Source organism: Sceloporus occidentalis, unplaced genomic scaffold, assembly GCF_023333645.1.
Source record: "Sceloporus occidentalis isolate IW3139 unplaced genomic scaffold, rSceOcc1.0.p SCAF_13, whole genome shotgun sequence".
NCBI lineage: Eukaryota > Metazoa > Chordata > Lepidosauria > Squamata > Phrynosomatidae > Sceloporus > Sceloporus occidentalis.
This window is the reverse complement of record NW_028316993.1, coordinates 18,812,489-18,828,709: the sequence shown is the minus strand read 5'-3', so window position 1 is coordinate 18,828,709 and position 16,221 is coordinate 18,812,489. Positions and strand designations below refer to the sequence as shown.

At 42.3% G+C, this 16,221-nt stretch overlaps 1 protein-coding gene across 2 annotated transcripts in view; it reads left to right on the top strand.

Annotated features, from left to right (window-relative positions):
* The window catches only part of NCMAP (non-compact myelin associated protein), a 28,486-nt gene extending 12,674 nt beyond the window's left edge, over window positions 1–15,812 (top strand). The window contains exons 2-5 of one of the 2 annotated variants that reach the window (XM_089479050.1): window positions 7,649–7,826; window positions 9,115–9,210; window positions 9,473–9,557; window positions 12,762–15,812. In XM_089479050.1, the coding sequence (XP_089335176.1) occupies window positions 9,126–9,210; window positions 9,473–9,557; window positions 12,762–12,909 (318 nt within the window). In that variant the 5' untranslated portion in view covers window positions 7,649–7,826; window positions 9,115–9,125 and the 3' untranslated portion in view covers window positions 12,910–15,812. The remainder of the gene's footprint in view (window positions 1–7,648; window positions 7,827–9,114; window positions 9,211–9,472; window positions 9,558–12,761) is intronic. The other variant, XM_089479052.1, reaches the window with a different exon arrangement.
* Window positions 15,813–16,221: the final 409 nt, after the last annotated feature.

Below are 16,221 nucleotides of genomic sequence, written 5' to 3'. Positions count from 1 at the left end.
CTCCTTGGAGACTTGAAACCAGCTCTCCCAAGTCCTAGTTCATCACTTTGAGTGGTATACTGTATCACACAGATTGCTATATTTTGGAAGCTATTTTTCCCCTGTAACAAGGAAATACTTGTTTTGGAGTTAATAAGTATTTGAAAACAAATGCCCTATGAAATAGCATGCATGCTTTGTGCTTGTGTCACAAATGTGTTTTCTGGTACAGAGCCATGGCTAACCAGCTACTGAGCCCTGGCACAGGTACATATTTTGTGTTTTGAATGCACAGGTATTGCAAAGCTTGTATTTCTCTTACACACACTTTCCAGCAGGTGGGCTGCGCCTGTGAGGTAGCACCTCCACAAGTCCACATATTTAAGCAATCTTCCATAAGGAACCACAGAACGAAGAAAGCACTACGTGAGACTGCTGAGTGAAAGACACTCAGAGTGACCATGTCAAGGGACACACTGTACTAGATGTAGCATAAATGTGTGACTGCCACTGCAAACAGCACATCTGTATACTCTCCAAGAGCCAGGGAGGAACTACGGTAGCTACATAATTGTAAAGAACAAATTACAAATACAGTCATTCTGTATTCCTTTTCAAGAAACAAAGATGTAACTAAGCTACATTGCAATTAGAACTTAAGAAAGGACAGCTTCATGCCATTTGAAATGTAACTAACTTTCTGGTTGTATTTTGGTGTGTATGGCCTTACCAATTGGAAGAGGAGGAATACTGAATTACAGTGCAAGTTCAGCCTCCACCTCTGTTGCAAATATTGATGTAATCAAAATTTTTTGGTTTGAGTGTCTTTGGAGATCAGGGTTCAAATCACTGCTCAATCAAGGAAACCCTCTGAGTGGCCTTGGGCAAGTCACACTCTCTCAGCCTCAGAAGAGGGCAAAGGCAACCCCCCCTCCGAACACATCTTGTCAAGAAACCCTGTGATAGGGCCATAAACTGAAAACAACATGAAGCCACACAACAACAAACTAAAAAGTACAATTTTATTTATTTATGAGAAACCTAGAAGTAAAAACTTCATTAAAGTTATACATATAAGTGCAATTAACTATTTTGGAGTGGCAGCTTGGAACTATAACAGTAGCCAATTACATTTTATAAGTAACTTCCCTGGATCTCTGTTCACCTCCTCCTGCCGCCCTCAGTAAAAACTGTTGTTGTGTGCCTTCAAGTCATTTCCAACTTATGGTGATGCTATCATGGGGTTTTCTTGGCAAGATTTGTTCGGACAAGGTTTGCCATTGCCTTTCCCTTAGGCTGAGAGCGTGTGACTTGCCCAAGGTCACCCAGTGGGTTTCCATGGCCAAGTAGGGAATCAAATTCAGGTTTCCAACACTCAAACCAGTATGTCATGCTAGCCCATCAGAAAAACTAGTAATGCATAAAAAGAAATAGCCTAAATACCTTAAAGGCACCAGATCCTATCTGATCTTGGAAGCTAAGCAGAATCAGCCCTGGCTAGTTACTTGAATGGGAGACTGCCAAAGATTACCAGGTGCTGTGGGCCATATTTCAGAGGAAGGAACTGGCCAAACCACCTCTGAGTATTCTGTGCTTAAGAAAACCCCATGAAATCCATGTTGTCACTACAAATCAATAGACAACTTGAAGGCACACACACACACACAAGCACAAGCACACACAAAGAAACCAAACAGTTTCTGCTATATTGTCTGTACTCGCTTTAATAATTTGTAAAATGGCTTGAGTCCCTGTAGCTAAGCCATGTTGGTACTTAATGTGTAATGTTTAATATCACCAGGAGCTATTCCTGCATCTCAGGTGTTGATTTGGAAACTTCCGGGCAAGGATAATCCTCAATTGGCAATCCTAATAGGTTTTCTTCAGTTAATGGGGGTGGACTGTGTAACTGTTTGATTCTGTGAGGTCTCTTAAAAAGATAAGAGTCCTGGAGGCAGCCACTTGCACTGCCCTGAGAAGACATGTTAGACTGGAGAATATTTACATAAGGAAGCTAGAATAGGATTTTGGTACAGCAAGCTACACTTTGCCCTCAAGGAGGGATGTGTATGACTGGAAGAGCAAATGAGGTTGTGTGTGTGTCTTATCCACACGTTTGTGTGCATGCGTACATGCATACAATTGAAGCCAACAGCTGTGCGGCTCAACATACCTGAGCTTGAGGGGGAGAATTCTTCCTCATGTAGGTGTTCTCAAACTACTCTCTCTCACACACAAAAAAAATCTCACCCGCTGTGCCAATTCAGCACCAGCTTCCTCTCTCTCACTTTTCAGTATTGCCAACCACTTTGGACAGAGCATCTAGCATCCTCATGCACCTGCCGACCCTTGTTTTTTCCCTTCAAACGGTCCCATACCTAGCAGCTTTGGAAATGCTGGAAATATTGTTAGGTCAGAGGGCAATGGCTGACACTTCAGGGGATTGCTGTGCATCTTTAAGTGTCTGGGCAGATCTCCCAAGAGACACAGTGTTGCAGGATGAGAAAACTTGATAGGTGTGGGTGGAGTGGACATGGGCATTCTGCTATTGGATAGCTAGTTTACTTGGCTTAAAAACAGTCATATTGTCTTGGTCACAGTTTGGATCAGGAATGTAGCCAGAGGATGTGCTTTTTACCTGATAAAGCCCTAGCATAGCCCTCCCCATCTTGCTAAGTACCATACATATTAGGGATGATGGGGGTTGTACTTCAAAAATTTCATAAAGCACTACATATGAGAGGACTGTGGTCTAGTGCTGTGTTGGCCTAATATCTTGTTCCACATGCAAGACATATTTTGATCATTCACACTCTGAATTAACTTTGGAGTTTGGAAGAGGGCATTATGTGGTTTGTACACAGCTCGCTGTCTCCATTGCACTTCAACTCAATATACAGGAAGGATCACGTCCATATACAATTTCTTGTTAATTGCTGGTCAAGTCAACTTTGTCTTATGGTGACCTTGTGAAATGGAGACCTCCAAATGCTGTCATCTACAGCCGTGCTCAGGTCTTGCAAACTTGGGCTGTGGCTTCCTTGACGGAGTCTATCCACCTGGATTGTGGTCTGCCTCTTTTCCTAGTGCCTTCTATCTTTGCCAAGCATTATTGTCTCTTCTAGCGAGTCATTACTTCCCATGATATGGCCAAAGAAATTGGAAATATGATATGGATAATCCTAACTTTAGTATTCAATGATATATCTTTATGTGTCAGCATCTTGTCTAGTTCCTACTTAGCTGCCTTTCCAACTCCTAGTCTGCTGATTTCTTGATTGCAGTCTCCATTATCTTACTTTTAAAGGAGGAAATAGTAGCCGTTCACTTCAGTGAGGGGAAAGGGAGGGTATGTTATTCTGAGAATATCTGAGCATTTGATTGGAAATGAAGAGGTTTTGCTTTTGTTTGTCTCAAACGTCTTTCTGATTTGTAGTCCTCTTCAAGTGAGCCATTGCAAACAGAGAGCCCTGGGTTCAGCTTATAAATGGTGATATGGTAGCCTGTGCAACTAAAGCCCAATATGGTAGCCTGTGCAACTAAGGCCTTTTGGATGTGTCACACAAGACATGTCTTGAAAACACACATCATATGGATGGCACTGCATAAAGATGGTGTCGCTAATACATGCTAGGGTTCCAGAGCATGTGGATGCTGCGTGCTCTGGAACCCTAGAATTGGCCCCAGGCTGCCGCAAACCGGTGGTCTGTACTAGGCCCAAGAGACAGATTCCATGGACCACTTTAGCTGCATACAGATCTACATAGTGCTGTCAAGAAAAGTAATTGGTGCAGCTGTCTGGACCCAACTGCCCTCTATGAGTGCTAGCTATTGTGCGCTTTTTGTGGATATGGACACAGCCAACAACGGTGACGACCATCCTTCCCAACCCCTGCACACACCCCAGCTCCTGGCCAGTCTCCATGCACTCAAATGTTTCTTTTGGCAATTAGGTGCGGTGCTTGGATTAATAATCATAATAATCATTAAAAATCTTGGCCTTGCTCTCTCACACCATCCAGGAAATTCTGCCCAGGCTGACAAGCTGGTTGAAAGGGTGAGTCAAGTCAGCATCTAACTAAAGAAACGGCTCCTTCATCCTTCTTAAGAACACCTGTTAAACCAGGACAGGGATGCTGGGAGAAGGTAGGCTGTGTGCCATCTCCCATCCCCACTCCCATCCTGAAAGTACAAGACTTAGAGACAAGTTCTTGTTGTAGAAAAGAGGAGGAAAAAGGAGGTGTGTGTGTGTGTTTGGAGGGAGGGGAGTGTTCTCAAATTCAATCCAGGAAGGAAAAAAGAGTCTTTACATCCAGCCTGACTAAGAAAGGGGAAGCAGTGGATGGGATGAAGGCAGCTCCATAGTGTTCAGTGGTACCAGTTCCTTTTCACAAATGCTGGACTGAAGCCACAGTTTCTGCTCAGGCAGCCATTCTGTCCATCCTACCAGCAACATCCATTTGGAGAGCAGCATCCGCACTGCAGAAATAATCCAGGTTGATACGACTTTAACTGCTATAGCTCAGCGCTATGGAATTCCAGGAATGGTAGTTTTGTGAGACATTTTAGCCTTGTCAGAAAGCTACTGTAAATGGCACATAGTGTTATAGCGCTCTGGTGCCATAACAAGCTACAAATCTCAAAATTCTCTAGTGGTGTCAACCTGGATTATTTTTGCAGTGCGGATGCTGCCTCAGAGCATACGTTTGTCACAGAAATGCTGGTGAAACAGCCTCCTCAGGGCTTGCACAGGGGTTGCCAGTTTGCCACCATTGCATCAAGAATCTCAGTGGTCTTCCCAACAGTTCTGAAACCTGCAGCCAGTACATGTTACCACCGGAGATTACATGCCAGAGGAGTCTCTTTTCAACAGCTTCTCCATAGAGAGTCAAATGTCCCTGTGTGAGAATTAACTTCATTAAACTGAAGCTATTGATTGCAAGGAAGGGAATTACAAGTGGAATCTGCTACCATAATAAACATAAGTAAGAGCAAACTAAATAATATCAGCAGGTTTCTCAGGACTCTCTTCTGCTTCTCTTCTGGCTTGAGCTTTTCATGGTTCCTTCTTCAGAGAATCCCAGCCCACCTGAGCAATTTTGTAGCACATGGTAGGGCAGCAGGAAAGGGCAATATTGATGCTAGAGGAAGCAGCAGGAGACTTCATTCTTGCATGCAGCTGCACACGTTGGGGAGAGATTTTTGTGTGGTTGACAACAGTGTGCGTGTATGTGTGTGTGTGTTGTGTGCCTTCAAGTATGGTAGTTTCTGAATTATGGTGATCCTCAGGCGAACCTATCATGGGGTTTTCTTGGCAAGACTAGTTTAGAAGAGGATTGCCATTGCCTTCTCCTGAGGCTGAGAGCGTGTGACTTGCCTCATGAATGAGCAGGAATTATACTATTAATATAAGGTGAACAGAAGATGTTTTAATTTTCACCTTTTAATATTTTCCTTTTATATTTGTTTAAAGAAATAACCATATTCCCAATTAATATTCACACGCTCTCAGACTCGGGGGAAGGCAATGGCATTGGCAAACCTCTTCTGAACTAATCTTGCCAAAAAAACCCATGACCATAAGTCGGAAACGACTTGAAGGTACACAACACACACACACGGTATTTCTTTGGGGTAAAGGCATTTCTGCTTTGGAATGGCAAGAAACATTTCCTCACTATTAGACTTCTGGCTTCTTGTGCAGTAAGGGAGGAAAGAATAATAGAATAATCTCAGAATAATCCCTGAGCAGAAGGATTCAGAAGACGTATACTGTATGATTCTGGCCTAAACCAATAGTTACATTAAACAATAAATACACGGAGAATTAGTGTTATCTACAGTGCAAACAAACACAGAGCACCTAGCAGGAAAAGCAGACTGGTTTTAAAAAGCCTTGTGGAATAAAGAGGACTCACTGTGGCATCTAAACAGTAGAAGAGGTGCCACTAGCCAGGCAAATGGGAGGAAATGGCACAACCACAGAACTACCCATTTTTTGGCAGCGACACTGTGCCACCCACAGTTTATCTTACAGGGTCACAAGAGACACATGGACTTTTAGGTAATCTGAGCCCAAGTTGTTAATGCAATTTCTTCAACCAAAAGCCTTCAGATGTGTTAAGACTTCCATTGCCATCATCCTTAGCCAGAAGAGTGATGGTGGCTCCTAGTTGTAATTCAACTCATCTGAAGGGTGTCAGGCTGGAAAAGACTGCAATGGACCTCTTGCTTCTCTTTTAAACAGGAAATAGGCTTTGGGGAGGATAAGACTGGGTTTTGGGGTTTTTTTTAGGAGCAACAAGCCGTTGGGTTTAAATGGACAACATTTGTGAGGACATAAGAAGAGCCCGGGTGGAGCAGGACAAGCATTAATCTACTGTAGTTCAGCCTCCTGTTGCAAGGCACTGGCCAAGCAAATGTTTCTGTCAGTTGAAGATTTATTATTTCACCAATTTAATTATTCCATGATTTCAGCATCACTGCAAGCAGTAGGTCAAACATTAACTTAAAAGTATACACAAAGATTTTTTTAAAGGAGCAATCAAACAAACTGGGTAGCTGTAGGCAATCCCTAGGTTTTAAAGTACGCCATAATACAGAAGTTCATTTTGAAGGATCAGATATGCATAAAACCAGCAGCTGTCTGGGGCTGCATCCGCACTACAGAAATAATCTTGACACCACTTTAACTGCCATAGCTCAGTACGGTGGAATTCCGGGAACTGAGCGGAGCCCAACCACTATATCCCAAACCATCATGTTTTCACAGAACTGGATGATTTTGATTTTTCATCTATTTTAGGAAATGGGTGTCCATGGGTTTTGGGTACATGAGGGAAGCTTGCAACTGCAAGCCACAGAAAAGGGCTTTGGGGCTATATGTGGTCATCAATCTGGGCTTTCCTCGCTGGGCTTCAAAACAATATTTGTCCTTTTTCTGCCACTTCCCAATCTCCTCTTGTTGCCAACCTCTTGAAAGGAAAATGCAGCTTCCTTGATTCTTTTCCTCATTTTGCAAGAATGAGCGTTCAGCAGTGCTCTTTTGGGGGAATTGGATTGTATGGTAGGTAAACAGCGATGGATCCCACTTTTAGAATCAGCACCATCTTTTCAACAACAAGAGTAATAGTGCTGACAGGGTAAGGTGGGAGGACCACATGCTTGCTATAAAAATAATGTACAGTAGGAATGATGGAGCAGGGAAGGAAGCTTTGAGTTTTTGATTATTTCAAAGGGGAGTGGGAATGTTCCCTGACCAAAGTAGATTATCATGTTACAAAAGTAACTCAGCCTTGGTTACACAAAGGCACTATTCACTATACACACAGAGGAGAATGACCCAGTTATGGATTCAGGGCCTGCGTTATTTTCATTTTTCACTTCTCTCTATTTTGGCTAGGCTGCCTAGTGAGGCTGCTTTGAGACAAACAACCTTGTAATTCAGAGCTTTGAAAAAACTGGGGGCAAAAGCTCTTGCAGAAGTCAACATTCCCCTGGGCTGCCAACAACGATCTGGATTTTCCCGGTTTTTTGTGTTGTTTTATTGAAATTCCATTTATAGACTTTTCATCACAGAGCCAGGGTCAAGGTTACCGGCAGCTACTGTACTCCATTCATTGGGAGCCAGCAGAGGCTCTCAGTCCACCCATTTCCTCCCTCCTCACAGGTGCCTCATGTTTTCACCCTTTCTTGCATCGGAAAAAGAGCCGTGTTCTCCATCGCAGACACAAGTGGATAGGTGTATATGTGTGTGTTGCAAACTGGATCAATTTCCTGCAAGTAATTATATCAAGGGCCAGGGCCAGACTGAGCAATAATTGTCCTCAGAGAGCTGCCATTTGGACGTGAGTATGTCCATCCAATTTCTGCATCCGATAAAACAGGTGTGGCAGAGGGTCATGTTTAAAAGTCTGCAAAGCATCTTGACTAATGGGGACAGTGGGACCAAAGAAATATAACTATACTCCAGACTTGTAAATAGCCATTTGCTCTGTTTCCTGTGGCGGCTAAGAAATGCCTTCAGGCAACCAGGCTGAGAAGCTTTTGAAACTTGAAAGGGAATTCTTTAGAATTTTCTTCCTTCCTTTCTTTTATGGCATGGATGTGCCAAGACTGAGGAATTTGTAGGCATGGTCAATTTTTGTAGGCTTATTTGCAGCCCTGTGCAAGGTACCAAGGGAGAGCTCAAGTGAGAAAGCGGAGGTTCCCCGCTTGAGGGCCACACCGTGAGCTGGAATTGACAACACTTCAGTTCTGGTTTTGGGAACCAACTGAAATATGGCCCATTTCTTAGTTTTTTCCATGGATGGGCAGGGGGATCCAGTTGGGACAGAGGAATCCAAACCACATGCTTTTGCAGTGTTTGAATGTGTCTATTTATTACAATATTATCCTGCCCTTCCTTCAAATGCTCAAGGTGGCAGAGATACCCACCCCCATATTTCATTTTCACAACAATCCTGTGAGGATATTCAGGCAAGGAGTTAGTAGTTGGTTACCACTAACTGGTTACCAAGATCACTTTCTGGCTGACCCGGGATTTGAACCTGGATTTTCCTCTTCAGAACAAGAACAACAACAACAACAACAATAATAATAATAATAATAATAATAATAATTTTTATTTATATCCCACCTCTTCCTGTAGGATTGAGTATTCTAAATTAGAGGTGGGCAACTTGTGGCTGTCTAGATTGTTGTTGGGCTATAAATTCCCATCATTTATCACTACTGACTGTGCTAGCTAGGGCTGGTGTCCCAACATCTGAAGAGACACACATTTACCATGCTTGCTCTAAAGGTTAGAGTCTAACCAATGCAACATGCTTTTGTAGGATAGGTAAGTTTCATTTGATCTGGTTTACAATAACAAAATGAGGTGGTAGAAGTGGGTGCAGCATCTGATGGTTTTATGTGCTTCATAAGTTATCATCACCATTGCCACCATCAACATTTGGAGAAGACCAAAATTGTCTAGTGCACACTCGAGTGTGAAAAAATGTCTAGCACACACTAGGCTAGCGCACACTCTACTACTAAGAGAATCTTGCTAAGCAGTTTATATAATGTTGTTGTTTCTCTTATTGCTTCTATGAGTGGTTCTAAAATAAGATGTTTCTTTGTTCTGCCTAGCTGGAATCAAGATGACGACGGCTGCACCAGCGGCTGAGGATTCCCTGTCTTTGAGAAATGTGACCACCAAGTCTCAGGAACAAATTCTTTATCAGAGTAAGAAAAACATGATGCTGGAATTTGTGAGGTTCTTCAGTTCTGCATGTTTCCAAATTGGCATTGCAGAAACAGATGAAATAATTCAGTTTCGCCCGCCAGTCACAACTGTTGTGCCCTCAAAAGGTCTTAAGCTAATACTTTAGACTTTTGGGAGAAACTGCTTATTGCATGATGGGAATCAAAGGTTGTTCAGCCCCAGGACTCATGAACACATTCACTTGAATGCTGCTGATTTGTTTTCTTTCCTTCCTCACATTAGGTTCTGGAGCGATTGTGGCAGCCATTGTGGTTGGTGTAATTGTTATATTCACTGTGGTTCTCCTCTTGCTGAAAATGTACAATAGGTGAGTCAGTGACTTGGCTTTGTGCTCAAGTTCCTTTAATTCTGCAGGAGAACAAGTAGGAGATCATGTACAGCACTTTGTGTATTCTATGGGTATACACTTTAGATCATGCTGCTGCTGTTGGGTTTTCATAGTCATGGTGTAGTTTTGGACTTCTGTTCCACGTGTGTCCTTTTGCAGGATCCTCCTTTCAGCAGGTACGGCATACCTATGGGGACAATATATGCAAATAAAAATCAGTAGGGAATGGAACAGAGCTTATGAGGCATTATTAGATAGAAAACACATAATCAGATGTGTCATTGTTTGTGAATCTGTGCACGCACATGCATCTGCAGTTGGACCTCTGTATCAATGGATTCAAGCACCACAATTTAAAAAGGATGTGGAGAAACTGGAGCATGTCCAAAGGAGAGCGACTAAAATGGTGAAGGGTCTGGAAGCCATGCCCTACGAAGAACGACTTAGGGAGCTGGGGATGTTTAGCCTGGAGAAGAGAAGGTTAAGAGGTGATATGATAGCCCTGTTTAAATATTTGAAGGGATGTCATATTGAGGAGGGAGCAAGCTTGTTTTCTGCTGCTCCAGAGACTAGGACCCAGAACAACGGATGCAAGCTACAGCAAAAGATATTCCACCTCAACATTAGGAAGAACTTCCTGACAGTAAGGGCTGTGGAACACACTCCCTCGGAGTGTAGTGGAGTCTCCCTCCTTGGAGGTCTTTAAACAGAGGCTGGATGGCCATCTGTCGGGGATGCACTGATTTGGATTTCCTGCATGGCAGGGGTTTGGACTGGATGGCCCTTGTGGTCTCTTCCAACTCATTAGCAGCTGATCTTATGATAGAAGTTTCTTCTCTTCCCCTTTGGCCTCCAGTTTCGCACTCAGAGATAAAGAGTCTTATCACTCAACTCAAACCAGCTCGCGCCCCAGGTGCAGACTTTATAACTGGTGAAGTACTTAAAAATAATCTTGATTGGTGGGTTCCAGTCCTCTCTAAATTATTTACAGCCATTGATAGATCTGCTTCCATTCCAAAAGACTGGGGCTCGGCCATCATAATCCTGATATATAAAAAAGGCAATAGATCCGATCCCTCTAATTTTCGACCGATTAGTCTCTTGAGTTTGGTGAGTAAATTGTACACAAAACACCTTTTAAATAAGGATTGGCTCGAGTCCGAAGATATTTTGTTGGCTGAACAGGCAGGCTTTAGTCCTGGACGATCCACTATTGACCATGCAATGATATTGCAATATCTTGTTGAAAAATACCTCCATTATGGTCAACCATTATATGCGGCATTTATAGATTTTAAGTCCGCCTTTGATTCAGTTAATAGATCTAGATTGTGGGAGAAACTATTGTGCACTAATATAGATAAACGACTCCTCTTGCTTCTTATTAAGATCCATGAGAATTCTAACATTAAGGTCAGATGCAGTCTCCAAGGTCATGTTTCTAAGGCTATTCCTGTCAAGACGGGTGTAAGGCAAGGATGTGTCCTAGCCCCCACTTTATTTAATTTTTATATTAATTCCCTTGTTTCTGCCTTGAACAATCTTTCTTTTCATCCTCCAAAGCTGGCTAATAAGCATATAAACTCATTGCTCTATGCGGATGATGTCGTTATCCTCTCATTATCTCCCATCGGACTTAAAAGAGCCCTAAATTCTCTTGCTTTGTTTTGTAAAGAGGAGAAATTAACAATTAACTCCTCCAAGACTAAGATTCTTACCTTTGCTCACCGCCCCAAATTGAGACAATGGAGACTTGATAGACAACATATAGAGCAGGTTAAGACTTTCAAATATCTCGGGATTGTATTTCATACCTCTGGTAGGAGAACAGCCCATTCAGAACTTGTCATTAGTAATGCCCAAAGAACTATAACGGCTATTTTAAGATTTTTTTTCACTAAAGGTGCTCAGTTCATTCCAGCCGCAATTAAACTGTTTAATGCCAAGGTTCGCCCTCAATTGCTATAGGGAGCCCAATTGGGACCATATAGTAACATAAATGTAATTGAACGTGTCCAAACTAAGTTCCTTAGGAGAATCTTTCAGGTTGCCCATTGTGTTCCGAACACTGTTCTCAGAAGGGAGGCTGGGACTATTAAAATAGAATCTAGTCTGTAGATTAGTATACTCACCTATTGGCAAAAATTGCATAAAACTTCTGGAGGTCTGACAAATTTAATTTTCCTGGATTCCTTTAAATCCTCTTGGGAAATTTCCCTCCTTAAGAAATTAAATGAGCTTGGTCTCAATAAAAATGAAATTTTAAAGCTTGACACTGATAGAGCCAAATCTACTATTAAAAAAAAATCCTAGAAGCAGAAAGATATATGGACTCAACTTCCCTTTCAAAATATGTCATGTTCAGTGCTCAAGTTTTGGTCCCCTCCCCAGCTCCATATCTGTTCCATGTTACTCTCCCGAAGTTCAGAAGGGCTCTAACTCTGGCACGTTTCAATGTGTTGCCCACAGCCATGTTGGAAGGTAGATTTAAAAAAACACCTTTTGAAATCCGTTTTTGCCCATGTGGCTCGGGCACTGTTGAAACCAATGAGCATGTTTTCCTTTATTGTCAATTCTATAGAGACATTCGTCACCAACTGATTAGCCCACTACTGTGTAAATTCCCAGACAAACCTGACTCCTTTTATTTACGGCTCCTATTGGACAACAATGATCCTACAGTATCCCTTAAGGTGGCTAAATTCTGTTATATTGTTTGTAAACTGCGCCCTCAGCTGTCAAATGGCCATTTTATTACCGTGTAGAAAGAACTGTTTGATACCGTACATGTGCAGTCTACTATCAGTTTATATTTTAATTTGTTATTGTTATATTGATATGTTGCTTGTGTGATTTGTTTTTATACTGGTCAATGACCGAATAAATTTTATTACCGAATTGTATTAGGGACTGAAAGATTCACTAGGTCTCCTTATCCTGCTGGGACATAGTGCATGATCAAGAGCAGAGGTAGGAAGCATCTGGCCCTTTTGATGGTTTTGGACTGTAACTCCCACCATTTCTCCACATAGTCTGTGCTGCCCAAGGTTGCTGAGAGTTGTAGTCTAATAACATCTGGATGGCTCCATGATTCTGACTCCTGATCAAGGAAAATATCCCAGGACACAGAATTCAAGTACAGCAAGGCTTGACATAATGTAATGCTTTCTCTGTTGTTTGCAGACGCATGAGGACAAAGCGAGAGCTGGAACCTAAGAATACGAAAACCACAATCCCACCCACTTTGGGAAAGAGCAGCAATAATACCGGTCGCAACACAACAGTGACATTTGTCCCTATGGACATCCACATGCCAAACCGAAAACCGTGAGGCACGAGGACCTCAGAGAATGGCAACCAAGAACAAAACTGGGGGCTCTTGCTCTTAGTAAGACCATGGAATTGGCAACACAGAGGAAGTAAGGACTATAAATGATGTTGATATTACCAGTGGCCCACCTTCTGTGGCCAGCTAGCCATGTCTCTTTTTCTTTGGGAAGAGGAAAGACTGCTTCTTGGTACAGCTAAAATAATCCCAAGCTGGCATTTGGTTGTGAAAATGGTGCTTTTTTGTTGCTTTACTTGCAGATATTGAAGGGCAACTAACAGCAAGGCTACCTCTACTGTTGGAGCAAGGGTTTTGTCCTACTTCATCTTAAGCTTGGTTTTCACATTCCCACAGTCTCATAGATGAGAGTAGTCTTTGCTGGTTGGGGATTCTACAGAAATTCAGGAGGCTACCTTCCACTTGTGTTTGAGATAGTGGGTTCCCATTTCCTTTTACCATGCCATAAATGCTCAGAAAGAAGCAACACCCATTCCAAAGCATCCTCCACCTTTTCAAACATCCTCCTCCATCTTTTGAAAGAAAGAATTACAGGCTGTCAATCAACCTTACTATGGTCATAGATCAGTAGGACAAAAGAAGAACACAGCGGAAAATAAAAGTAACAACTCTGAGATTCAAAAAGAACATAGTGCTGTGATACAAAAATGTATGTTTACACACACACATAGACACTTGACAATTAGGCAACAAGCTTTTAAACCAATACTTTATGACCTTCACTGGCGTTAGAGCAAGTCATGATAGAATTTGACAAAATTACTCCTGGTGAAACAGGCCGTCATACAAAACTCTGCAAACTTTCAGAAGAGGTTCTTTAGAGGAAGATGAAGGGAGGTATAAAGGCTATCAGATCTGCCTACAAACTTACACAAGCTTGCATCTGTAAATTGGGAACTAACATCCTTATAATACAAGCAACATAGCAGAACTTGATCAACTGTTTTGTAGAATCACAGAGTTGGAAGAAACCACAGGGTCATCCCGTCCAACTCCTTGCCATACAGGAAAACATAAAGCACTCCTGACAGATGACCGTCCAGCCTCTGTTTGAAAAATCTCCAAAGGAGGAGACTCAACCACTCTCCAAGGGAGCCAGTTCCACTACTGAACAGCACTTGCTGTCAGGAAGATCTTCCTAATGTTTAGGTGGAATCTTTTCTCTTGTAGTTTGAATCTACTGCCCCGTGTCCTAGTCTCTGGAGCAGCAGAGAACAAGCTTGCAACCATATATGCTGTGTGTAAGGAATCTGGGAATATCTCCCTTCTGGTAGGGCTGATTGTAAAATATTGAAATCGGCCAGATTATAAAGAGGCTAGTTTGCCTGGACTGCCTTACAGCCTCTACACATAAGAAAAAGGTCTCTGAAAGTCTCAGATTTTGTTGCTGTAGAACCTGATTTTATTTTGGAGATCTACATGACGTTTCCCTCATCCCAAAGTATTCTCAAAAAACTCCTGGCATTATCAAGGACTTTTCACTCCCACTCCCCAATTTAAATTAAGCTAGAAATTTGCAAAATGAAATGTAACTTTCCATGGCTCCCTGTTTGCATTATACCAGCACTAGCTGAGATGGTCACCACCAAGAAACACAGCAATTTTTTCCAGGACCCAGATTCCACAGAGGTCATGCAAGGGAATGAGGAATGCTAGCAATAAAAGAAAATGATCCTAATGCTTAACTAGTTAGTAGTGCTGAAGCACTTTAACATTTTGACTCCTGAATAATAATTAAAAGGGGTTCAGTGGAAATTGTTAAAAGGGAATTTCTCAAATGCTGCCTGGGTCTAGATGTGACATTGTGATCAGTGGAAAGGGGAAAAGGAAGGACACACAAGAGGGAAAGTGAGAAAAACATGGGATATTTCAATATGTAGAGTGATCTTGTAGCACCTCTGAGACTGACTGAAAGAAAGAAGTTGGGATATTTCAAGAAAGAGTTGGATGCAGACTATGGATATGCAGGCAAAATCAAGAGAGAGAAAAAACTGGAAAGTCTAGATTCTTCCAGAGATTTTTTCCTTTCTGCACAGGTCAGATAAAATGGCTTCCCTGTCTTCTCAGTATGGTGACTGAGTGATGCACAGCCCAAACATTGGTTCTGGCATGAATTGACCAGACAATGTCCAGCCTGTGCAGCACCAAGACTGAGGTATATCCTTTAAACAAATACCTCACCAGCTGCTCTGGATCTATTCTGCTTTGCCATCTGGCACATCCATCGCTGCTGCCAGTCACTCACTCTGAGGTCAGAACAAGGCACCCAGCCTCAATCACAAGGCTGAGCATCTTGTTCTGATCTCAGAGCAAAATGACCTGCAGTGGTGGCAAACGTGTCAGACAGCTGTGAGGTGTGTTTGTGATCAGCTGTCCGGCATCCGAATGGAGGGCCTTTGCAACGGGAAAGGATTGGGACAGCTCTGGAGCCAGCAGTGCAGACAGGACCTAGCAGAAACTGCACAACAAGGAAGGAGGACTAGCTGCCCTAAGTGCAGTACCTTACATTTCTTTGTATTGAATTTCATTTTGTTAGCTTTGGCCCAGCTTTCTAGTCTATTCAGGTCATCTTGAATTTTGATCCTGTCCTCTGGAGTATTAGATATTCCTCCTAATTTGGTGTCATCTGCAAATTTGATAAATATGCTCCCAGTTTTGTCCGCCAAGTCATTGATAAAGATGTTGAATAGCACTGGGCCCAGGACAGAGCCCTGTAGGACCCCACTGGTCACTTTTCTCTCCATGACTGAACCTTGTTGTAATCTCTTTTATCACAATACATCTTCAGTTGGCACAGTCTGTCTATGGAGTTTTGACAAAAAAGCAAATGTATTAATTTATTTTGGCTTGATTCTTGTGCTTTTTTTTAAAAAAAAATAAAGGTCTGGAATGGGGAATTATTGTTTATAACTGCAAGATACAACTGGATACTGATGGGGTTTGTGTATGAGGCTCCTTTTCTGTCACACTACACTACACACACACACACACAAACTTTATTTATTTCAGTGTCTACAGATACTCAGTACAGGTTGAGTCTCCCTTATTCCAAAAATAAAAAACCAAGTTGTAGGTTGTGGTTTAGGCTAATGGTTGTTGTTGTTATCCACCCTCAAGTCAATCTTGAGTTGACCCATGGCGACCCTGTCGTTGAGACATCTCCAAGACTCCCTCTACTCCACTGCTCTGCTCAGGTCCTGCAAATTCATACCCATGATCTCCTTAATAGAGTCCTTCCATCTAAGCATGTGTCCTTCCTCTCTTTCTGCTCCCCTCTACCTTTCCTAGCATTATTGT